The 25,684-nt window shown below is 45.1% G+C and overlaps 1 protein-coding gene across 1 annotated transcript in view; it reads right to left on the bottom strand.

The window, feature by feature from the left end:
- Window positions 1–15,872: 15,872 nt before the first annotated feature.
- The window catches only part of BMP7 (bone morphogenetic protein 7), a 41,575-nt gene continuing 31,763 nt past the window's right edge, over window positions 15,873–25,684 (bottom strand). Inside the window, exons 3-7 of the mRNA XM_053993222.1 lie at window positions 22,569–22,717; window positions 21,219–21,416; window positions 19,917–19,993; window positions 19,147–19,257; window positions 15,873–18,655 (exon numbers count right to left, since the gene is read on the bottom strand). Of these exons, the coding sequence (XP_053849197.1) occupies window positions 18,506–18,655; window positions 19,147–19,257; window positions 19,917–19,993; window positions 21,219–21,416; window positions 22,569–22,717 (685 nt within the window). The 3' untranslated portion in view covers window positions 15,873–18,505. The remainder of the gene's footprint in view (window positions 18,656–19,146; window positions 19,258–19,916; window positions 19,994–21,218; window positions 21,417–22,568; window positions 22,718–25,684) is intronic.

The following is a 25,684-nucleotide window of genomic DNA, read 5'->3' as shown; positions in this document are numbered from 1 at the left end:
ACTCCCCAGGATTAGGTGGAGTTCACAGCAGAAGTGGATTGGACCCAGGGAAGAACATCAGTGGCCTTCTGGGTTTGCTTTGCAGAGCACGCAAAGAAGCTCTTCAAAGGTTTGTGGTACAACATAACCTTGACTTCAACTCTGGTTTTAATGGCTACTTGGAAGATGACAACGACCACACTCTTAGGGAATCTGTCATGGGGTGAGAAGCCTCAAAACCACAGGGCCCAAACCTAAGCAGAGATGAAGCCTGTGCAGCCCACACAGCTGCAGTGGCAGCTGTCAGGAGGATGCCAGAGCAAGCCCTGCTCCTGGCTGACAACTGCAGGGCAGAGAGGCTGGAGCACAGCTTAAAGGAGAAAGGTTTCTTTGATGGACATCCAGGATGGGTGATGCTTCCTTTCCTGCTGTGCCTGGGAGATGCTGATCAGCTCCCACAGCAGCCCTGCAGCCAGCATGGATGGGTGGCATGGCAGGAGCCCTGATCCGTAGGCAATGGCACTTAGAGAACGTGGAATTGATGAATTTGGGTGTTTGTTTGACTTGTCAAAGGGAGAAGCCAAGCTGTTGTTGATGCATAGAGGAGGACTGGGCTTATTCATTTGCTAATGGTTTTCTGGCCGCAGGGAATCTTGGTTTTGCAGGAATTCTGTCCTGGCACTTGATTTTAGCAGGAGTTTTCTCCCCTGCGCTGACCATCCCTCCCCGCCTCCATCTGTGCTCACAGTCTAGTTCACTCTCAGTGACACGTATTTTATTAAATTTGGCTGTGAGAATGTCACCAATTATGAAGGGAAAAGCACGAGTGAAGGTTAGGGGGGAAAGGTGAAGGTTAAATTCAAACATTCATAAGTTTATGGGGCAGTTTGTCCTGAAATCAAAGCCAGGCATTCATGTTGAGCTATGTAAACAGGAATAAACACTCATGTGAAAGTCACTTAAGGAGCAAAAACCCGTAAGAATGTTTGCTGCAAAATATGTGCTTTCTTCTCACTCCCTTCCCCTCCTCTTGGCCCCACAGAAGGAGATTGCTCAGAGTGCTTCCAGCATGGACAATGTGATGCCTCCAAAGACAAAGACAAAACCATCCCTGCCACGGACACATTTCATGCTCTGAGCCACTGCTGGCAGCACGGCCTCAAAAAACAGCATAGGATTGCAGAGCCCTGGGGTTAGGACACATCCCAGTCCTTCTTGAGGTGTCCAGTGATGTTTTTCCTCAATACCACACTCTGTAAAGGTTTAACTCAAAGTAAAGTTTTGGGAAGAAATGAGAAAACTGGTGAGAACAGTTTTTTAAAAAGCAGATTAACCTCAGATCCTCAGCTACCTTTTATTTACCAAACAGAAGAAGTTTCTCTGTGTGATACATTTCTCAAATTATAGGTTTCCCATTTCCTGGCATCCCAATAAAGTCTAGATGAATGATGAGAGAGTCTGCTGGGAGAATGAGTAAACATCTCCTACTGTCTGGAATGCAAGACGACTACTGTCTTATCCTTTGTTACAGGTTGTTAAGATAAAATTACCCTATATATCAACAGCACTGTCAATGAAATTAGAAAGGGTATTTTACCTCCACACTGCCCCCGAGGGTTTGAGGAGGGAGGAGGGAAGGCAGTTGTTTCTTTGTTTATTTTGGTTTTTCTTATGCCGCGAAAGAAAGGAAGAAAAGGGGTTTGTTTTGGGTTGGGGGGAGAAGCTTTATTTTGTTTCTTTTTAATGCAAATGAAAAAGAGGAGAAAAGCCAAGGAGAATGTGCGAGGCAGGTTTGGGTATTTCACTGGCTGTGCAAGCAGGAGAGGGGAAAAGTATGGTTTGATGAGAAATGCCCCAGGACAGGCTGAACTGTAGTGGCAGCAAAGCTTGGGTGCAAGGAGACCCTGAAGCTGCAGGAGGTGGCTCCAAGCAGGGCAGAGTCCCCGAGCCAAGGACACCCCGGGGCTTTTGTCCCCATCAAGTGTGTGCTGTGAGCAAGGGCTGCTGCAAAATTCGTCAGCTGCAGTTTGGGGAGAACCCTCTTGTACATGCCTATAATCCACTGACCTGTCTCTGGTGTGTCTTTTATCAAATCTTCTTGCTGTGCTGCAGTTTTCCTGGTCTTTAGAGAGAAGATCTACTTCTGGATTTTCTGGAAATGTGAGTCTCATGAGTGTGCACTTGATTGCCAAAATACTAGAAAACACTGGATATGATCTCCCTGTACTCAGAGATATCCAGTTTTCCTTGCAATTAGGCTGTATCACCAAAGTAATTACCTGGTTTAGGTTTGTTACATTAATTGTGTCTTCAGCTGTCACTGCCCTTGAACCCTAGAGCCATGAGTGGGATCCAAAACTTAAATCCCATTGCCTCTTCTCCACAAAAAAATTGATTCTCTGTTCCAGACACCTCTCCCAGATGATCCCTAAGCTGCAGGAGGTGCTGGGCTGTGGTGGAGCTCAAGAGCTCCTTGTGGAGAAACAGGGCTCTAGTGCAAGTCAAAGCCTCATCACTTCCATGTCCTCTCTTGTATCCAAGTCAGCTTCTGTCACAATCTCAGTCCTTTGCCTTTTCATTCTGTTTTTCCTGAGAACTTTGGATCACTTTTTTTTTTTTTTTTTTAATTTTTAAACAGAGCTGTTTATTCGCTTTCAAAAGGCAAACATTTCACACTTAAAATATTTTCATTTTGAAAACAGAAAAAAAAATTGACTGGAAACAATACTGGAGAAAAGCTGGCTATAAAATGCTGAACTTGGGTGAGAAATGCTCTTGGATTCACAGAGCATTCCTGAGTTCCCCCATCCCATCTTGTAGCATGTCAGAAACTTTACATGTCACTCTCCTGCATTTACGTGTGTGTGTGCACACGCACACAGGAGAATTTTCTCTGACAAGCTGTAGGGCTTTGCTACAGATTTTCCATCCCTTACCAAGTCAAGAAGAAAATATCTTAATGCTCTATTCACAAAACACTTTTGGCCTGTTTCCATTTGAAAGTTATGCTTGTTTGCATAGGCAATTCAGAGGGGAGTCCATAAAACCTTGTTTTGCCTGAATTTGTGAATGTCTGCCCTCTGCACAGTCTTAAAATGAAATTACATTGGAAAAGGAGCTGGTTTGGGATGCATACATTTTGCACATATCCTTTAAATAACTCGGATATGTTTTCTGAGGATGTTTTTCCTATGCACTGAAGGCCATGTTTGTACCACCACCTACAAATTTCTTCAGCTTCAAAACAGCACTGAGTAAATAGCTGAGGGTTTTGGCAACTCAGTGTTTCCAGCACTTGGATCTTCCTGTTGAAGAGATCCCTCAGCAAAGGACAACCTCTTGCTTTAATTCTTGCTGCTTAGTTCCAGCAGAAAATCCTTCTCCTGCCTCTGTTCCCAGCCTAAATCTGTGAAAATGGGGACAAAGCCTCTTCTCTGCCCAGCCCTGCCAGGAGCAGCCAGCCCAAAACGGATGTTTGTCTGTATTAATCAAACACACAAAATGTGCAACCTGAACTCTGTGCAGAACTGAGTGGGAAAAGTGCAACCTGACCACAAAAGTATTATTTTATAAATAAGGTCCTTTAGTAGTAGTTAATTGGATACACATTTTGCTGGATTCATGGAACATTAAAAACTATCATATCGGAATTGACTGACTGAGTTCATGTTACATCTCCAAATTGCCAGTGACCATTCTGCCTCTCAACATCAGACCTTGGGTTCAGCAATCTCGCTCCAGGGCCTTTTTTAAGTACATGGCGCTTTTTTTTTCCCCCCCTAATAGAGATTGATTTAGTGTATGTTTAATGGCCCCATAAATCACTCAACATGCCCAACTCGCATACAAATTCTGCCAAAAAAAAAAAGTTTTCAAGGAAGCAGATGCCTTGTTCGTGGAACCAATTTGCCCTGCTCTCTGCGTGTGCACGAACCCACCATTTCAAGAACCTCCTTATAAAAATGTTCTGCTCTCCCAGGCCTGCACACCGGTCATTTTCTCTGGGGCTGCTTTCTTACCATGCCAAGTTAAACTCGGGCGATTCCCCCGCTGTGCCCGTTCTGTTCGAGTGCCTTTTAGATCAGCAATAAATAAATTCATTGTGCGTTTCAACAAGGAGAAAGAGCTGGAGCTGGAGCTGCATTGTGCCTGCCCTTGTGAAGATCTATTGTGTGCAAAGTAGTGCGCTATCGGATGGCGTGGGTCATTTTTCATTACCCCACTGAGGATGCAGCTCAAAGCAGAGGATTATAGAAACTCATTTCCTTTGGTTAGGGGAAAAAAAAAAAAGAGTTAACATTCAATAAACTCGAGGGCTATGACGCAATGTGGCCCTCAGAACCTTCCGAGCAGAGCTGTTAATAGCTTCCTTTCCCAGGACGCGGGTTTGCCCCGCTCACTTATCGACTTTGATGCATTAGTAAAAGAAAATATCAGCCCCTCATAACTCTCAGAAATGATACAATACATCACTTAAAAGTAAGCTAGGATCAACACATTGTTAACTGTTTGATCTCTCGAGTCAAAATTAATGATAGGTGTTTTGCACACAAAAAAATGAATGTTAAAAGGCTATTTAAGCTAACTAAAGACATCCCTACAACATCAGGGTTGAATTGGAGGTGATTTCCTGCAATGCAGCTGTTATAAGTTTATCAGTCTGCGGGTGGCAGTAACCAGTAATCATAACCAGATTGCAGAGGGGTGGGATGGAACTTATCTTTAAATAGAAGATCTATCTAACTAACTAACTACAGAAAGCTGGTTGGGAACTGAGTCCACGGTATTATTCACTAGAACACCCAAGGGTCTGGGAGAAGCCAGTTTTATGTGTATTTTAAAGAAATGAAATGATTCTGAAGGTTTAACTGCTAGGCAGGGAGAAACCAAGGTTCATAATGATTAACAGCAGACCTCCTGCGCTCTTGTACTTGCAGCATTTACACAATGATGATAGCTAATAAGAAATGGCATTAAGAAATGACTTCAACTTTCTCCAAAGAGATCTTGCCATAGGCTGTTGATGAACTTTTAGCTCATTCTCTTGTGACACGGAAAGGAAAGATCTGAAATGCAGCATATACTTCAAGCAGAAAAGCGACTGAAAAAATTCCAAGAAATCTCTGTGAAGAGCCAAAGAGAAGTGTTGCACTGTGAGACAATGCCTCTGGACAATTACAGCCTGTTAGTTTTAATGCAGCTCCAATTGCTTCCGTCTGCAGCTAATCTGACCACTGGAAACAGGCACTTTTGCAATGCCCTTTAATTTTTCTGATTTGTGTGTGGGCAGTATCTGTTGGTATTAATATGACTCTTTTTCCGGATTGAATTAGAGAAAACAAGATGAGCTTTCAAAGGAGCCTCGGCTTTCTTTGAGAAGCGCGAGCTGCAGCGCACGGGATCCACGCGGATGGGTCGGGTCTGTGCCAAGTGCCTGGTGTGCAAACACAGGAAGGAGGCACAGAGAAGTCCCATGGATCCCCAGATGTCCCCAGCAGCACCCCACAACCTCTTTAGCCATCCTTGCTCCTAATTCTGCCAGATACTCCAGGTACTCCAGCTCCATCCTTAGAGCTGTGCCCACAGCCAGCAGGGATCCCCACAATTCCCAACGTTCTGAGCCACGCAGATCCACTGTTTTCTGTGGATGAATGGATGCCTTAAACAACTCATGAGTGAGCCAAAATCTTCTTCCATCCCTGCAGCCAGACAAATACACATTTTGTTTTTAAACTGGTCCTAGTTTGCAGGAGGTGCTTGTGTGAGCCTTTCCCAGATCCAGCTCCCTCCCCTTGTAGGGATTGTCTCATGCCTACACTTAAACCTGGCTTATGGAAACCACAGTTCCAGAGAAGCTCAAATTTGCTCTTTTTATGAGGAACAGGCTGAAAAATGGCAAACATAAAGTTCTAATAAAAATGAATGTATTTTTAAAAATTCTTCACACAGCCTTCCTTCAAATTGTGCTGCAAGCTTAAACCTAAAATAATTATTCCCCATGTCTGACATCTGTACATTATTTATACAACACCTTTTTTCATAGAGGTTTTTTAATTATTATTCCAGAGGTGTTTTTCAGTGGAGAAAAAGGAAATTATTGATGAAACTGTAAATTTGAAATACATTTCAATTAAGACCCTTAGTCATTTCCACTTTTTGTTTTCCAAGCCTTACTCAACAAAACCTCTTAATTATTTCTCCATGGCGATGGGATCAGCTCACTCTGCTCCTCTCCCTGCGGGGCCTATAAAACCCTCAGCTGGCAGATCTGTGTGTGCAACAGGCTGAGAGATGTGACACATCACAAATATCTGGAGAGGATAAATTTTCCATTGAACAAAGTATCAGAGAGGCCCCTGCATTGCCTGCATGAGGACAGGTGGATGGGGGCCAAACACTCCCTGATTTTTTGACTTGCTGTGTGATTTCCCAGTTACAGCATTGGGGGTGACCTACTCCAGGCAATCTGGCTGCCCTCATTCCTGTCTGCTCAACTTTTGTCACTCCAGACTCCTCACCACAAGCTCTGCCCCCTGCATGCACTGCTTTCTGTCCTTTACAGCCCATCCCATCATAGCCGTTTCTTCCAAAATTCTGGAAAATTAAAATTTTACAGGCAGGGAAACTGTGGCACTGGTGGGTGAGGCCTCCTGCAGGGAGTCATGCAGTGGATGATGTGAAACACAGATCAAGACTCCAGGTCCAGCTCCTTCCCTGTCATACTGAGTTATGTCTTGTTAAAGGACAGAAATGGGAGTGCAAATTATCAATATTCAATAGAGGAACTTTTGCCAGAGTAGGCTCTGAAATTCTCTGATGTGTCAATCACTTAATTTATAGTAAAGGCTGTGTTGGGACATTGTGTGGTTTGCTGCAATCCTTAGATTCACAACCCCCCTGTCAAAACACAGCCCTGTGCAGGTGTGGGAAGTGCTTCCATCCATCTGAACTGGAGGAAGATCTCTCTGCAGAGAAGGGGGCACTGGTAAACAACCAGTTAAGTGGCTGGGGCACTGTCACTCAATCCCTGCTGCACTGCAAAGCGCTGGATTCCTAAATGTGGGACCCAGATGCAGAGGGAACAGACCACATTAAAGTGGTGCTGATCGCCCGAGCTGTGGCTCTGAGGAAGATGCAGAAGTGCTTGGGAGGCTGACACAGGGCTGGGGACAGACAGCGCAGCCAGCAATGGCTTTTGCAAGGCACATGTGAGGGGAACAAGGTTTCTGTGCCTCCACCAAACCTCCTTGTGTGCAGCCTGGGGCATCTGAGACCATGCCTGCACACCCACACGCGTGGGCAGGGCTCCCAACCCCTCTGCAGATGTGGGGCCCCCCAGCCTTCTAGAGCAGCTTGGGAGAGGGCTGTTTTGGGAGCAATCCTTGCTAAAATGAGCCATGAGATGTGAAAAATCTACCTTTGTTACACAGGCTTTCCAGAGAAGCCTGTGATTCCAAGTGATTTCACTAGGAACTCCCTCCCCACTGCCCAGCTGGACTTGTAGAACAGCCCAAAACCTGCTTGGACATCCTGATTCCCTGGGCAAGGAGAGGGAGACAAGACAGAGGCAGGTTCTGCCTGGTCCCCACGGTGATGTAGGGTAGAAAGTCCCCTTGCAGAGGGGTCAGGGGTGCGGGTGGCTTCTCGTGGCCAGCAGAGAACTCTGAAAGGCTGTGTGAGATCACAGTCCCCGAGGTGAAGGTGCTCACCAGCATGGGTGATTGCCTAATTAGTGAGGCCCTTGGGGATGGAGCCTGGGAGAGGGGCAGAGAGAGGCTTCTCCATCCTTAAACCATATTATATGGGGGAGAGACAACCTCATTGCCTTCTAATTGAAAAACTGATGGCTAAATTATCACCAAATGAGGTGAAAAGCAGAAGTTCCCAGAAAGGACTGAGTTGTAGGATTTTAAACCAGTCACTGAGAAGCTGAGCTTGGTTCTGGGGCTTGGTTAGAGAGGTCAGAGTTTGTTCTAAGGAGGGGAAGGGTCTTGTGGCCTCTGGTATTTTGGTGACTTCAGAAAGGTGCAAGTTCTCTTTTCCCTGGAAGGACGAAATGCTGGTGCTACCTTGATGTCACAGCCTACTTCTCTTGAGAAGAGAACGTGGAGGAAATGAAAAAGGTGACCTCTGGTACTGGAGAGGTAAGATTTCTCTTTTGTAGTCCTAAATAAAATGATGCAGTAGTTTGCAGTGTCTGAGAAACAGGTGCTTGGACTGATCACTGAACAAGCTGCAGCTTGAAATAGTGTGTGAATCCTGATAGAGGAGATTCTGTGTAGTGTTTTTAGAGTAATGTTGTTTTGATTATTATTCCAATGATTTATTTGCTCTGGCTTTGCCTTCTTTTTGGTCCTGACCAGGACTGGGGCTGGTTGTGACAGAAGCAATTTGGGCAGTGGCCTCACTTGTAGCTGACAAAATTTGCCTGCTGGCTCTGTGTGTTGTGCCCTGCTCTGCTGCTCCCCACTCTGCTCCACTCACTGAAAGGGGTGAGTACAGCACAGAGCTGGGGGTGGTTCCTGCAATTTCTTCACACTCTGCAGGCAAAATAATCTTGAAATTGTGAATTTTGCTGCTGTAGCTTGATCTGTAGGGAAGAGTGGATGTTGCTCTATCCATGTAGGGGACCAAAAGCGTTGCTTGGAACCAGGGGTTCAGAAACAATAAATGAAGAGATGCTCTGCCTTCGAAAGTTGGTTTGTTCTTGTCCTCAGGACAGCAGAGCTCAGCCTGCAGCTCTGGCTGGAGGGATTCTGAGCTCCATCCCAGAGCAGGCTGATCCCAGCTTCCTGAGTAAGGCTGGCTTGTTGGAATAAGCTCTCCTTTGATCTGGCAGACAGAAGCCCACAACAGCTGCTCTGCAGCAGATAAGGACAGGCACTCTCCAGGCTGATGGTGTTTGGAGATTAGTCCCAGGATGTTGTGCAACAGGCAAGGTCTCCCACCTGCAGCTGGGACAGGAGTGGGGAAGGGACCTGTCTCCTGTACCAGGGCTCAGGGGTGATGTAAATGGATGAGCTTCTGCTTTGTCCTCCTCTGCTGTCCACCCACAATTCCCTCACTGGGCAGAGGCTGGGGAGAAAAGCTCTTCTTGCCAGTAAAACATGTGAGCTGAATCTGGAAGTGGCTCTAAAGATTTTTTTGGTTGGCTGGTTTTTCCCCTTCTTTAATGGAAATTGCTTGGTTACAAGCTCCTTTCTCACAGTTTTTTTAGTAAGAAGTTCCTAACATTTATTATTCCAAATAGACTCACTAGAATGCTTTTTTGACTTAAATGTTGATTTGATCTTGCGAGAGAGGGTGATGTGGCTTGTGTAGCCCTTTGGCCTTTGTGATCACACCTTTCTTGACACTTGGGGATGTTGTGAGCTGACAGCTCAGTCCCTATCAGCGATGCCAGCTCTCTGTGAACAGCAGCCCTTGGATCTGGGGGCTGCCAGAAGTGTGGGTGAGTCTGGAAATAACCTTTGCCTGTAGTCAAAGGTAGTCAGGAGTGGTGGTGGACATGACTTCACCGTGCCCACTGCTCAGCATGAGTAACCAGTTCCATGCATTTCCATGCCAGCCATTAATTTCCAGATGCAATGACTAGCACGGTATTTTCCATTTCCAGGTCGTGTTTGTACTGGCACGATTTAAAATACTTTGTAATTACAGTGGTTCCTATAGTCGACCTTCTAGAGCAATGCAGGGTGCTTGGAAGTTCTTCTTTAACCAGCAATTTTGGTAATGACAGTAATTCACATAATCTATCTTTGTGGCCTTGTGGCTTTCTGAAGTATAGGCCTTTTTTTTTTTTTAAATTTTTCAGAGATGTAGCCCTATTTCTATATATAGCTCAGTAGATATCTGGTATTCTGGATGTGTTAAGACAAACTCCACTGAGGAATTCCGGTCCCATCACCACAAACCTTCTGATGTTGCTGTTAATGCAACTGAGTACACGGCAGAAGAAAATGGAGTGGGGTGGGGGAATATTGCAGTTTCCTCTCAAAGATGAGGAGGCTTCAACAAAAACAACTTCAGGCAGCAGTGGAGCTTCATTTTGGCTGACAACTCACAGCACAATAAGCAGTTTTGGCAGCCAAATGTGACAACATCCTACTGAACAGGGAAAATCCTTTAGTTTGGGGGAGATGGCTGAATCCCAAAGCTGCTCTCATTTACTGGTTTAGAGTAACAGAGGCAATTCTAAATTACTTGAGGGAGAAATTGCTCAGACAGATCAGAGGCAGACATCTCCCTCCATGTGCAATTAGATGTGCTGCCTCCTTTGAGAAGGGGCCAAAGCAAATGGGAAGCAGCAATTAAGGTAGACACCAGCAATGAGGACCTAAAGTACAGGGCACAGTGTTTATCAGCTGTTGCTGCACAGAAAAGGTCTTTAATTTGACTGAGGAGGGAAGAGCTGTAGCTCAATATTCTTGTGAATTGATTAGCTGTTATTTTTCCCAGAAGATCCTCATATGTGCCGGGTGGGAGGGACAGATGTTGATTAAATGTAAACTTCTCTGCAAATGCGTGTGTGACCTCTGGCATGTTGTTCATTCACACTCCCTTCAGAGGCAGGGAATAGAGCTGGGGAGGGTTTTCCATGCCTCTGTCCAATTAACCTGTGTATTTTCCACCAGAGGCTGACAAAACTGGGGGATCCTGAGCCTAGAACAAGATCCTGAGATCACTGTTCTCATACTGGCAATAAATCACCCCAAAAAATTTATTTTTTAAGCTGTAGGAGCAGCTAATGCAGTCTCTGGTATGCCAGGGTCTGACCTAGATGGTGACAATCCTTGTGATCTGTCCCACCTCTCTATTTGCTGAGAGTATTTCAAGAGGAGGAAGGTGAAGGACAGACTTGATGCATCCCTGGTCTTCCACCTCTGTTGATAAAGGGAAGGAGGACACTTGAGGAGACACCAGGGTATGTCTGACACATGGTCTGGAAATGAAACAAAAGCCACTCCAGTATCCTGCAGTGCCAGCAGAGATGTTTTCCTTTTCATTTTCTGAGAGGTGCTGCAGCAGAAAACCAGATCTGCTTCCTCAAAGACTGTCTCTCCCATCTGGAGAACATAATATTTGACCCGTGGGCTTAATTTGCTGTCAATCTCCCACATCTCCCAGGAAGCAGCCTCCATCTCCTTTTAACTCGAGGCTGTTACCTCTTGCCCAAAAAGCCAGGTTTCTCAAGGCTTGTTCTTGAGCCAGATGAGAAACATGAAATAACTGAATGCAAAATGCAAGCGTCTTCCTTTTTAACTGACATCAATAAAAACTCTTTGAAGAGGGAATGCTTAGCAAGTGTTAATTAACAGGACTGTCACTGTGACTCCACATTGCCATTGCAGAGTGCAGTGAGTCACTGGAGACACACATCTCTTTTTGGCTGTGACTTTTTTTTTTTATTGAGCATCTTGTTCTCAGCTGCTACTAGAAGCAGGAAATCTCTCAAAGCTGTGAAGAGCCGATCCAGTCTGTGCCTTGAATTGGTTATGCTTTTCCACCTACTCCCATGAAGAAGTGCCTCCAGCAGCTCTCACATGGGACTGCTGCCATTCCTGGCCAAGGAAGAAATTTGGGACCCCCTGTCTCCATCAAGTGTGGTCTGAGTACATCCCCACTAATGTAGACTATGAGGAGGTTAGTTTTTTCCTGCAAACCAAAAATACCAATTTTTTTTTTTTTTTAATATCTGGAAATAAACAGTTACATGATCCACTGAAATTCATAACAAAGAGCAAATTGAATCCTTCATGCTGTGTAACAGCCATAAATAAAGGCTTTATGGCTGAGAAGTTGTAGGCAAAGCTCCAGCAAAATCAGATTTATTCCCTCCCCACCCCCTGCACTGTAAGTCTCTGGAAATGGGGGTTCCAAGGGCTGTTCTGACACAACATTAACTGCAGCTTCTTATACCAGACTCCCTGCCAGTATTTACAGTTCACATTCTGTGCATGGTATGTGTGTATGTAACTGCACCAGCTTTTACAGTTGATTTCTCAGTAGTCATGTGAAACCAAAACAACTCATGGGCTGAGCTTGGAATCACTTGTGCATTTTTCTGATTTAGAATAAAAAAAATCTGCCTTGGTGTTAGGGAAAAGGATCTCCTGGTTAAAGTTGCTCCAAGTTGATGGTGGCCCAATCTCTGTGAGTGTCGTGTTCCTTCTCCCCAGAACCACTGGCTGGGTTTCCAGGGGAGCCCTGCAAGATGGATTTCAGAACTTGGTTGTACAATTGCAAAGGCAGTAGCTGCATTTTTTTCTTCTCACAAAGGCCTGGCGCTACCTCTACTTGTTGTCTCCTCTAAAACTTAGCCCTGAGGTGTCATGAAATCCATCTTGGGAGTAATTAACCTTGGAGTAATTAACTCCTAAAACTGCAGTTCAGCCAGGTCATTCCCTGTTAAGGAAGAACAACTCATTTCAGTGGATTTAAGAGCTGGTTTCTCACTTCAGGAGACAAATACAGGTCAGCAGTGGCAGCAGATCAGTGAGAAATGTATAAACAAATCGTAAGCAAAGCTCCTTGCATGTCAGTTTTGGATCAGCTGATATGTTGGTTTGTTCTCCTTTCTTGTGTGCTTAGTACGTAGCCTAAGATAGAAGCTAAAATGAGGAATTTGTTCCCATTAAGCAGCTGCCCAAATCTCTCTTTTTTAAGAGTCTGAGGCAGAAGATGTAGAGCCACTGACTGCTCTGCTCTTGTCTACAGCTTGTTTTAAGCACTGAGCAAAATGACTTAAATTGTTGGGACCTGAGAAATGATATCTTTGAGCTCTGACCCCTCATAACTGAATCCAGACACTCAATGTCTCTGCTTCCACATATTTTATACGAAGCACCTGACACAGCAGCAACAAATAGCATGGGAACAAATCCAGCAGCCTGCAACAGTTCTCCTTCATTAGCCAAGCCAAAGGTCACCTTGCTGGTGTCACCATCAGTGTCTGGCCACTGCTGGGGCTGTTGTGTCCTCTGGACCTTAGTGGAGAGATCATGCAATGGAAGGGAAGGTGGGGAGCCAGGTCAGAAGAGCCTCTGTGGCCCTTTTTGCACTCCACAACCACAGGGACATCCCAAACCTGTAGCGCTGCTCTGGAAATTTAGCACAACCCCAACATGCTGGGCTGGAGCCCCAGGTGCTGACACACTAAAGCACAACAGAGCCACTGAGCTCCTGGCATCCCCTCCTTTCTTCTTAAGAGCTTCTTAAAATAAGCCCATTAGGCCCAAGTTATCAGCAGCACAGAGCTGCTCACTCAGGAGTCACCTCAGCTCCTGGGAAAGGCTCTGAGCATGGCTTTAATTACAGGCATGGAGGCTGCAGTGGATACAGCCACTCACCCCAGACACAACTGCTCCACTCCCCAAATTGCTGCTGACTGGCCTGGGATTGGGTTTTATTGCAGACAAGCAAGCCAGTTCTTTGAGGGTGAGGTTAATTCAAGCAGCCCCATGTAGAGCTTCAGCCTGCAAATGGTTAAATGCTTAACCATGCCTGCAGAAGCTGGTCAAGTGCAAAGTTGTCTTTCTAAGGGTTTGTGGGGCTGAGGCTGAGCCCCCTTTTTTCCCCTACAACATTCCCCAGTACCTTTCACTGGGGGAAAAAAGTGTGAATCTGATGAATCTGTCTATGGCTCTTCCCGTTTTCATTTTAAATGCAAAGCCAAACTTAAACTGTTTTAAGATTGTGCTGCCTTTATTTATGGAATTAATTCATACACAAGGATTCTGTTGGAGAAAACAGCAGATTTATCCCAAAGTGGTAAACCTCACAATACCAAGAAACAACTTTCCAAATACCAAAATTAAAAAGCCTGTTCCCATTGCCTGGTAAATGGACCCTTGGAAAACCAGCTAGGAAACAAATCAGTGTGTTAAACCTGCTACCCTAAACTTCTAATCTTTCTCAGCTGCTGATTTAGGAATACAAATTCCACAGCATTAAGCAGAAAAAGGGAATATGTATTTTTATTTAAAACAGAGTAACTCAAAGTGGTCATAATGACCCATTTCTGTTGCTTTTGTACTTGGGTAATGAGTGACTGTAGTATAAAGTGCTCCTAGTTTTTGCCTCGAGGTCTTGTCAATCATTACCTGATAAATAAAAACTTCAAACTGGTTCTTTTTAGCTTAATTGGGCAGAATTTCTCTCCAAAGGAAGGTTGAATAGCGAGAATAATGTGTTTGTGGCAGCAGTGGAAGTCAGCAAGCAGGGTATTTGGATGGAAGCATACAGAGGATGTGAACTCTGAACTCAAAAGATGAGTCTTTGGGGATTTTTATCCAGAAGTATCTGTTCCCATTGCAGGCAGAGCTGCGGGAGGGAATCCTGCAGCCCCTGGCCATGCCCTGAGCTGTGCTTGTGCAAGCTCTGCTGTCCCTCTCTGGTTTTAGGCTTTACAGCTGACGCTTCCATAACAATCAGGAATCTTACAATTGCACTAAGGCTTATTTAAATCATTATTTTTTATTATATGAACACTGGCAGCAACAGAGGCATTTTCCTGCATAGGGACAAAAGGATCTTTTTGTCAGTACTGGAACAAAATTAAACAGCTCAATTAAGCAAACATAACATCCTCAAAGTTTGGCCTGAAAGGAAACTAAAATAACTGTTCTATAAAATGTTTTAAATGTGCTTTAAAATGTCATTACTCAGATAAATCTAGCTGGTTGGAAGCTCGTTCACCAGGGTTTTATGGCCCTGCCAGTTTATGGCAGTGTATGTATTCATGTCAAGAATTCCTCTTCCAGAACAGTAGATGAGGAGACAAAGCCACAGGAGTGCTGCAGACCAGGGGGAGGCTGCAACCAGCTTGGGAATGGAGTTTTGGCTCCTAGGCTGGGAAAGCTGCTCCAAAGCACATCCAGCAAGTTGTGTGTATTTGTGGCAGAGCTGGAAACCAGCAGATATTTCATGATACAAGGCTGGACGCGTTGAACTCAGCGGTGAAGCTGCTGTTGGCTGCAGGACTGGCCCTGCAAAGTAAAAATATTTGTTTTATTCTTTCTCTCTTTGCTGGGACCACCCCTCCCTTACACCTAAATGAAGAGAACTGGGACCATAATGAGAAATACCAGAGGATCCTCCTTCTAAATTTAGGCAAGGCCTACAGAAGCTGAGTAGGTCTCGTTTTACATCAACAAAGGTCCTTCCACTCCTCTTTCCTGGACTCTCAGAGGAGTGCACAAAGCAAATTTACTTATGAATTTGTAATTGCTCGTGGAAGATGGCAGATTAACTCCCAAATGCTGACGATTTAATCCTTTGGCCCAGCAAATATATCTATGTAAGCTGGCACAGCTCTGCTCACAGTTCAAAGAAAACAAGAACCCCAAAATTGCTGTTGTGCCCCGAAGATATAATGCTCAGTTAGAGGGATTTAGACCATTATTTTTTTTTTCACTGCCTCCATAGCAAAGCAGTGTGGTATCCACAGTAGGAAACCTCATGCCAGCAGCATCTCTCAAATATGCTAAAACAATCTAAATTAGAAAATGTCAGCTTCTTGGCTGATGTTTCTTTGGAGTTTCTTTCTTCCTTTCTTGTGCCTCTATAATTTTATTGGGATGACTAAATCTCTGAACTATGTTAGCAGTAAACAGAAGTAATTTACCCCCTGCTTCTTTGAAACAGCTGCTGACAGCTGCACTATAATTCAATCATGGATCTTTGCAGCACAGACTGCAAAACACATCCATATTTTTGCTATTCTTCCCTCCCTGTTGTATTTGGACCGAAGGAGCTGCCCCAAATAATGACATGTGACAGTTTTGCCTGTACATAGAGACTGAGCTGCGTGAAAACAGAGGCTCATGATGAAACATTGTCCAGCCAGAAAGGTTCTTTGAATAAAAGGAGAATAACCACACAGATACGCAACGTTGTCGGGATATCTTTTGTAAAGTTGCAATGATTTATTTTACTAGTTTGTACAAAAAGGCTTCTGACATCTGCTCTATGAAAAGAACCAGAAATGTGTATGCATTTTTTGCCAACTGTTAATAAATATCTTCTTAAATAAGGAAACAAATGTGTTTAGGAACCCAGAATCATTTTTCCTGCATGTGATTGAAAAGGAATTCAGAGATGGAAATAAATAATTCTTCTTCCGCTTGTGACAACTATTTACATAAAAATGTACAAACAGTGAAGCCGATGTTGAGCCTAGCAACAGAAATCCTGTAATTATGCTTAAAAACAACAACAAAAAACCAAAACAGAAACAATCCCCACATAATATTTAATATATGAGTCCTATACAGCAAGACACCGTGGTCCAAGTTAAAAACGCAATACACCAATGCAGTGACCACCAACACTGAAACACCCGCAAGAGAAAACTAATCCTTGACTACTAAATAGTGGAAGTTCAGGCATTTTAACTTTCTAGGCAGCACCTTCCCTTCCTTTAGGAGGTTTACAGAAGCACTGGTGTGTATGTCTATGCAATGTCAAATGATGCTTCCTCTCTGCGTGATTTCAATTCCTCACTCTAACCAGGGATGTTCTGAGGGCAGGTTTGGCTGGTTATGGTGCTGTCTGCAGGCTCCACAAGGGCTGGGATTTTGGCTTCAGCTGTTGTCCTGCTGTGTGGCTGGCTGTGCTTGCCCAAAGTCTCCCCGTGGGGAGGTTTGCTGCAGTCCTACCTGAGGCGTGTGCCTGCTGCAGCCAGGCTGCTCCTGCAGATGTTGGAGAGGTCTGGGGGGACACCAGGCACATCTGGCAGCTGCTCACCAAGGCCCCCATCCAAAACCTACCAGTGTTGTGGATGGGCTTCCCCTTTCCCATCAGCCTAATCCTGCTACTGAGAAAGCTGCTGGGAAAACACCAATTGGCTGAAATGAGATGAGAATTAGGCCATCAGAAACAAGTTTCCGATTTATTTCACAGACAGTAGGGGTTTTTTTCTTCCTTTGCTTTTTCTTTTTAAAGTGAGGCATCTGGTCTGGATTTGATCTGTGACTTAAGGGGAGAAGAGCAGTGAGTGAAGTCCAGAATTTCATTTATCTTCTTTCTCTAACTCTCCTCTAAGGCAAGACATGGAGCCAAGTCCCTACTGTGGCTGCATGGCCCCATCTGCTCACTGAGCAGAGACCCATCTCCAGGGATTTATGGTGTCCTGGACCCATCTGTTGGAGGTTTAGCTTTCTCAAGTTTGGAGATTTAGGGCTGGGTGTGCTGGACATAGTGTTTTATTGGGCTTTATTTTCTTTTTATCTCCCTGGTTAAATTTATGCCAATCCTACTTTGGTGGGTGCCAAAGTGGGGAATTGGTTTGTGATTGGTTACTGCAACTCTGTATTCTTCTTTGCAACAACTTTAATTGAGCCTTAATTACTTAAGTGTGATGTTTGTGTAACCTGTGACTTTAAAAGAAGGAAAGAGAAAAGCCTTGAGGGGACATTTTCTTGCTTCTGGTTCCAGCGTCTTGGTGGCCCTTGAAGGGGATTGTTGTGGGGTTTTTTGAGGTGAAGCCAAGAGAGCAGGGGGTTTATCAGAAGCACTGGCCCCGGGAAGGAAGGTTTCCTGGCTTGTTCCCAGTCTGTGTGGTGCTGGGCGTACATCCCAACTCACAGCACCTTCTGCACTTGAGTCTCCACGTTCTTGGAAAAGGGCTGGAACTTGCTCCCTCAGGGAAGTCAGTGGACATTTTCCACACAGCAGCAGGATCTTTACAGCTCTTACAGTAACTGCTTAGGACACCCCAGCTAAACCTCAGGCTTAATCCCTGTCTCTCAGCATTTTGCTGCTGTCCAGTTTCAAGTTCATAGCAAACTGAAATACTTTCTGGCTGCAAGAGGAAATCTCCTTCCTTGTTGATAGAGAAAAGTACACCCCAACATTCTCACTCTTTGAAGCACTTTTCTTCAGTTCTTTTGCTTGCCAATTGATTTTTTTTCTTAGCCTAATCTGTCCTTTGAATTTGTGTCAATCCACATCCAGCTTTTGCTACTGTAGTTTCAAACTGGAAGTTGCATGTCATTAATCCTTGGTTTTGCTTACGAAATTGAAGCAGAGGGATGGAAGCAATAATTCTCTAACAAAATACCTGTTCACTCCAGGTATATTTTGTTCACTTATTTTATTGCAAACCGTGTTACAGGAACTACACACACTTATTAGTCACAGCACAGTCTCACCTTGGATAGATTATTACTGTTTTACTCACAATCAACACTGGTGAGTTTGCAATCTCCAGAAAGACTCATTTGCAAAAGTATGTACTGTAGGAGCCAATTTTGTAAGCAGATTTGGTTTTAAACGGTTTCTCTGGCTTGTTTCAGTTTACAAGCTCATTGTCTGTAATAAACTAAAACAAAATGTGTTCAAATGCCTCTTTAGATCCAGAAACTGCTCCATTGTCTGAACTTTCAGAGGCCTGGTCCTAAAATGGTTTGGGACTTTTTTAAACCCATGGCTGGAGCACCAACCTTTCCCCCAACCCCACACAGCCACACAAACCCGCTCTTTGCAAATAACTTCTTTTTCTTTCTTCTTTCTTTGTCCTACAAATCTAGTGGCAGCCACATGCTCGTACCACCATGTTCCTGTATTTTTTTAAGATAACATTGGAGCTGTCATCAAAATAGAGCACTGAGATGGCGTTGAGTTGTGTAGGAGCACAGCAGGGTTTCGGCACAGTCTCTGGGTTTATAAAGTGAACCTGGGGAGTGAAAATAGAGGAATGTTAAGATTTACTTCTCCCTTCTCCTCCCCCCATATTCTTCTTTCCTGGGCAACCTTCTGCCTGTCCCATACCCTCACTCAGACAGGAGCTGAGCTGTGTAACTTTGGGATTCACTGATTCTCAGTCTGACCCCAAATCCACTTTTGGTGGCAGCACGGAGTGGATCCTTACAGAGTTCCCCCAAGAGGTGCTGACAGTGTCTTGCTCCTTCCTTCCCATGCAGTGGGACTAAACCCCATTAGTGTCTATCACAGAGACTTTCAAACCAGAGAGAGCCTGCCAATGCCTGCAGCAAAGACAGGGTCATTTCTGGCCAGGTACTAATTGGAGCCAGGTGCTGCAGGCACCTTGAGAGCAAAGGCAGATCCTCCTTCCCCTCTTAGCTCGGAGACCCTGTTGTGAATAAATTGATTTCTGAGTAGCACCTGTGAGATGTAAGCCTGTGCTAGGAGATGGGGTGCACCTACCAGTGTCTGTACAATGGCATGATTGGTAGCATTCATGTAGGAATTCAGGGGGAAAGCACATTCTCCTTCACAGTAATAGGCAGCGTAGCCCTCCGGAGCGATGATCCAGTCCTTGGTTAAATTGAAGCCATTAGATAGTGGAGAAGGACAGAAATGCAGTGAAACAAAAAGCCAACCAGCATGTAAATCTAAACATTCATACACACAGTTACAATGGCCTGCAGAATAAAAATCTGGCCCCCTGGCCTTTCTAAAGCTCTCTTAGAGGCCTCTAAAGAGCCTGCTCTTTCTGGAGGGACACACCCCACATTGCAAATGTGCCCACAGAGCAGCTGAACATCTGGGTTCAGTTGTTTATCCATTCAGCAGTGTCCTGCCTGTCCACGAGGATCACTTCACCCAGCAACACAATGCAGACACAAGCTTTCAGAAAGGAAAACAGCTTTAACCAGGTCTAGAAAAACGGGTAGATGAAAATGGAGAGCCGTGTGTGCCTTCAGCACTGCCAGAGGACCTGCAGGGCCACAGCCCCTCAAAAGGACCTGAACGTGCTGAGCCTCCAGCCAAGCCTCACACTAAATATTTGTATACCCAACTTAGCAGAAGCACTTAAGCATGCTAGAGGCAGTATACAATATTTTTCCCCTTCAGGATTTAAAATAAAAAATCCAGTTGGTGGCTGGATCTCACTGCTGCGGTTGATAAATGATGTGCCAAGGCACCCCACTCCCAGCCTGGTCAGCCCCAGGAATGCCACCCCCAGCCCTTACCTGCCACCCCAGGTCCCTGAAGCTGACGTAGAGCTCGTGTTTCTTGCAGGCCTGTCGCTGGTCACTGCTGCTGTTCTCTGTGAGGGGACAATGGTGGCCATGAGGTTGGGCTGCCCCAGCTCCCTCAGCAGGGAGTGAGGCATTGCTGCTCATCTGGTGCACTTACAGCTTCTTTTTTAGCTGTTTTAGTCATATAATAATAGCTGGGTTCAACCTGTATGAAATGCACTTCTGGCTTTGTTGTGCAAAGCCAAAAAAGGCCTGAGAAAGTAGGTTTTATTATCTTAATTTTTTTTTTTTTTTTTTTTTTGCCCTGGACTTCCTCTGACCTCCTAATAGCATCACACAGATCACTCTGATTATTGCCAATACATAAGAGGAGAATCAGTGCAGTTTTAAAGTTTTGTCCATCCTGGACATGCAGCCTGAGCTGAAGACCCAAGTAGAAAGAATGTCTCAGGAAGAATTTCATCACAGAAAGGGTGGTCAGGCACTGGAAGGAGCTGCCAGGAATGCAGAGGAGTCCCCACCTCTGGAGGTGTTCAAGGGACTGGACGTGGCACTCAGTGCTCTGAGCTGGTTGACAAGGTGGGAGTTGGTCAAAGGCTGGACTTGATGATCTTGGAGGTCTTTTCCAACCGTAATGATTCTATAAAAATGTGATTGGAAGCTCTGTTTTCCTTTTCCTTCTGTTCCTCACAACCTCTCCTTCCACTCAGCGAGGCACTCCCAGAAGCAGCTGGAATTTGCTGCTGCCTCAGCAGAGCCAGCCCTGAGCTGTGGCTCCTGCTGGGATCCTCATCAAGGGCCCATTCCTCGGAGGTATCACATAATTAAACCACATTTCTATTTCAAATGCCTGATGGAGTTTTCTTCCAAATTAGGAAGCACAGCTCCCCCCAGAACAGCCATGGTTATCCTGAGAATGAATGGGTTTTGCTCTTCTATGCAAAAATGTTGGGACTACTACGGTTTTTAGGGGCTAAATTTAAAATCACAAGCCCTGAAAATGAACAGCATTTGGATTCAGATACACTGATCGCTTTAATGATTTCAAGATGAGAATTTATTTCATATGGGAGAAAAGGAGTTTTTCTGGTTAGGTGCTTGGGGTATTTTTAAAATTTGGGTTAAGAAATCCCTCAATTTAACATCTCTTCGAACAAACATCCTTTTCCCTGACATTTCTGGAGCAACCCTAACCCCACACCCCGTTTCAAACCAGGGGTGGACCAAAGGGACAACAAACAGATAACGTGGGACAAACCATTCCCACCGCAGCCCCCGGCAGCTGTGCTGTACCTGCAATGTTGGAGACCCGGAATGCCTCCTGGTTCTTTGGTGTTTTGGACCTGTTCTGGCTCCTCTGCTTGCCCCCCGTGGAGCGGATGCTGCGCAGGTGCACCTCGGTGGCCTTGAAGAAGGCCACGGTGAAGGGCTGCTTGTTCTGGGGGCCGTGCCTCCCGATGAGCCCCGCCAGCTTGGGGTTGATGCTTTGCCCTGCAAGCACGACAGAGTGGTGAGGGGGCCTTGCAGCAGCCAGCATAGCACAGGGCAGAGCTGCTGCCTGCTCAGGGGCACTCCTGGGAATGCCACCCACCCTCCAAAGACCTGGGCTTAATGGGCAAAGCTGCTTCTGACAAGAGCAGCTCAGCACAGCTAACTTCATGTTATATCTGTGTGTAAAAGTTACGTTAACTGGTCCTACGTATGGTTATTTTACCCCAAATCCGCTCAGCATTAACTTTTCCTGCATTCTTTAGAGGGGTTTCTTCAAGTTCACCAACGTATAATTTGAAGTGATCCTATAAAAGGAACCATAAAACTCAGCCCATAGGAACACTAAATTCCCACTGGAAGGTTATTAGCTTAAAATAAAAATGCCTTGTATGAAATGCTGACAGAGCTCCAGATACACCTCAGCTGAGAGAAACAAATGTTCAGAGACATTTTGCTTATTGCTGCATCTTGCCACCGCCATAACTTTGTACAAAACTTTGATTATCATCCATGATAATCATCTTCATCCTTCATCTTGGCCTCTAGAATAATTTGATTTTTGGTAAAAAACAATTAGTAGGTTTCTCTGTAGAATTAAATCAATTATTTACAAAAAAAAGGCAAGGAGGGGGTGGCAGTGGGAAATTTAATGTTTCTCCTTGTTGCAGTCAAGGGATGTCTGGGTGCTGCTGTGAAATGCAGAGATGATATCCAGGATTATTATTCTGTCCCAAGCTACTGAGTGCTGCTGCTAAATCCAAGTTACGGTAATGGTTTTGTGATCCTTTTGCTAAGGCCAGAGCTGGGCCTTGTCAGCCACAAATCCAACATGCCAAAGGACAGCTAACACTTTCCTGGAGAAGCCCTGCAAGGCTACCTGGGACAAGGGCTCTCAGCTCATTTATTTAGTATGCTTTTTTTAAAATAGACGGTTTTTGCTTCATGATTACAGATCATGTAACAGCAGATACAAAGAAAGGTTGGGAGTTGATTAATTTTGGTATTTGACTTCACTTAAAGCCTTGAGGATTGCCCAAGCATAAAGTGTTGCACCAAAATCCTCCCGTACTTAGAGCATGTGATATCTAGTGCCTCCCTTGGCTGGGAATCATGAAACAGAGTCCCTGATTTCTGCTGGTGTGTGACACTCACCATCAATGCCTTCCACAGACAGCTGCAGGCCAAGGTTGTGCTGGGGATTCACCACCCAGTGGTTACTGGTCGCGGTTATGTCGAACACCAGCCACCCTTCCTCTGCAGCCCAGATCGTCCTGGAGTCCAGCAGGAACAAATCTGAATCCCTGAAACAAAAAGCAGAAGTCCCAGTTAGCCAGGATTTCCAGTGGAGCTTCCACAAACATCCTTTAGGCAGCACATGGGGTTGGGATTTCAGCAATAGTTGGAGCTGGGCTGCTCTGTGCTCCCCTCTAAGCACTGTCAGATGAAGCCTCCTCTCCTCTCCTCTCCTCTCCTCTCCTCTCCTCTCCTCTCCTCTCCTCTCCTCTCCTCTCCTCTCCTCTCCTCTCCTCTCCTCTCCTCTCCTCTCCTCTCCTCTCCTCTCCTCTCCTCTCCTCTCCTCTCCTCTCCTCTCCTCTCCTCTCCTCTCCTCTCCTCTCCTCTCCTCTCCTCTCCTCTCCTCTCCTCTCCTCTCCTCTCCTCTCCTCTCCTCTCCTCTCCTCTCCTCTCCTCTCCTCTCCTCTCCTCTCCTCTCCTCTCCTCTCCTCTCCTCTCCTCTGTTGAAGCAGAGCTGAGCTGCTTTGGGGTTACTTTGCTGTTAACCTTGAGCTCCTGATGCAACTTCAAAAAAGGTTTGCCAGGCCCAGATCTGCAGAATTACTCTTTGCATATGCAAATCCGGTAATTGGGCAGACAATGCTGCTCATTAGCCTTTCCACACATAATTTCCTGACTTTTATGCATAACTGTAGTGTTGGTGCAAGCCAGCTGGAACACTGATGTGCATATATTAACATATGTAATAATGTTTTTTTTTTTTTAAATTGCTCCTCTGAGGTTACAGATAACAGATTGAGGCAGTAACCCTCTGCACAGTCACAGGTCTGCACTACTGTGGGTCACAATCTTTTTTTAATTCATTGCTTGGGTTTTTTTTTTACAGGTCAGCTGTGCTGGGTTACTCTAGCTGGAGAAACAATATCAGAAAATGAAAAAGATCCTAAATAGCGAGATTCTGTTCTTTAGAAAAAACTGAAATTATCTCAGATTTACAAGACGTTTCCTGGCAAATTTCTGAAAAATTAAAATTTGAGAAAATACAGGTTCTGTAAAGGAAGGAGTCTTCTCTTATCAGAAAAGAAGGAGATAAAACTCAGATTAAAAAATGGATGCTGTTGCAGTTCTTTCATAAAAAATTACTTTAAAAGAAGAACAAAGACACATGGTGGAAGTGTCTAGACAAGTCCTGTAAGAGCTGCTTTTGTACCTACAGTGAACAAACATGACAACTTGTTCAAGTGTAATTATATCCTTTTGAATTAAGAACTATCCTTGAAAAACCCTTTAATCACATCCTCAAAGCTTTAAAAGACCTTATGAATTTGGTCACTATAGATTTGGCAGTGCAAATATGTATATTCAGCTTGGTTTACACAGTGCCTCTTGTTGGCATGAAACACCAAGTGATCAGAAATGAATCTGAGCAGAGCTGTTGGCATAAGGGCTTTTGACTCACAGCTTTTAGCGATTCTTTCCCCTTTGACATACCAAGAAATCAGAAGCTTTTTGTCCCACACAGAACAGGAACGGAGGGAGTTTTGCAATGCTTTTACTATTTATCTTTCCTTTCAACCAGAGTGTGTAAGAGATGATGATGTGAGCTAAGGGGTGTCACTACCCACCTCTGACTGTGCTGACTTACATGAAATTAAATTTCTGAAATGAGTTCCTGTGAGCACACAGGGTGTGCAGGAAGAGGATTCTGTGTTTTTTCCCTAAAGCAGGAGAAATTTGGGTGCCCCATGGCTGAACATGCAGCCGAGGGTGCAGTTAAGGGTGTAGTCTTTAGGCAAAGCTCTGCTTTGTGGAAGAAGCCCTGCATCAGTGCTGGGCTTGCTGCAGCACTTCCTTGCGAAGGCAGAGGGGATCCTGTGGGAGTGTTCCAGTGGATGTTTGGGAGCCAAAGAGGGTGGCTCAGGAAGGGCTGTGGTGCAGCAATGCAGAGGCTCCAGGCAGGTGTTGGGAGCTCGGTCAGCTGTGCTGAGTGCTCCCAGAAAACTGAAGTTAAACAGGACGGGTAACCCCTCTCGCGTTAGTTACAGCAATGCAAGATGCTTGAACTCCAAGCAGGGGACAAATCTCCTGGGGTTTCATCCCCACCCAGGAGCCGTGGCCCCATTCCCACAGTGCAGGACACCTCCCACCCTTCCCTGTTTACAGCACACTGAACCAAACACATCCCAGAGGAGCCAGGGACGAGGGAGTTGCATGGATTGGCCCATTCCAGTGGCTGAGGCCAAGTTTCCAGGAGTTTTTTATTCACACAGTACATTATTTAAGCATGGCCCCTGGCTGGAACTCATGATTCACACAAGGTTTAGTTAACAGGGACTTGGCTTGCTTGGTTTTCTCCCCTTGTAGTTTGCAGGTCGATGATAGTAGAGATCATGATAATTTTTTTTGTTTTTAGCTACTGTTCAGCTGCAGTATTATTACTCCATGCTGACATGATGCAATCGGGGTAAGCAGACTACATGAGGAGGCATCAAGTACCAGGGTGAGTCAGTCTGGGAAATTGTATAAAGCATTTGTTTTCCTGCAGTTACAGCAATGTGCAAACAATGGGCCTGGAGGGGAAGCCTGAAGTGAGAGAGATCAAAGGGACCCACTGAAGGGAAATGTCCTTCCCACACACACTTGGAACATTTGGACCCCAAAAAAGCCCCGTGTCAGATGCCCTTTGGAGGAGTTCAAGCACTCCTGGATTAGTGCTTTCTGCCCTGGCTCACCAGCAGTGGCCAGGGGTGGGATGCAGAACCTCACTGGTGTTGCAAGCAGAGGCTCCTGAGATGTGGCTCCTGTTCAGATTAAAAGAAACCTCTCGTCCTTTTCAAAAAGAAAACCTCCTTTAAGTGGAATGTCCTGCTCTCCAAAGTCAGGCAAACAGCATTAAATCACCAGCTAATAGGCAGCCAGCCCTCGAGATATCCTTGTTGGACAAGACACAGTAAACACAGCAAAGAAATGTTGTTCTGCTAAGACTTAAACAGCATTTATTCTGAGGGCTCCCATCTAATGGCTTGTCACAGAAG

The sequence above is a fragment of the Vidua macroura genome, chromosome 17, assembly GCF_024509145.1.
Source record: "Vidua macroura isolate BioBank_ID:100142 chromosome 17, ASM2450914v1, whole genome shotgun sequence".
Taxonomy (NCBI): domain Eukaryota; kingdom Metazoa; phylum Chordata; class Aves; order Passeriformes; family Viduidae; genus Vidua; species Vidua macroura.
The sequence above is the reverse complement of the archived record's forward strand: the minus strand, read 5'-3'. Positions and strand labels throughout refer to the sequence as shown.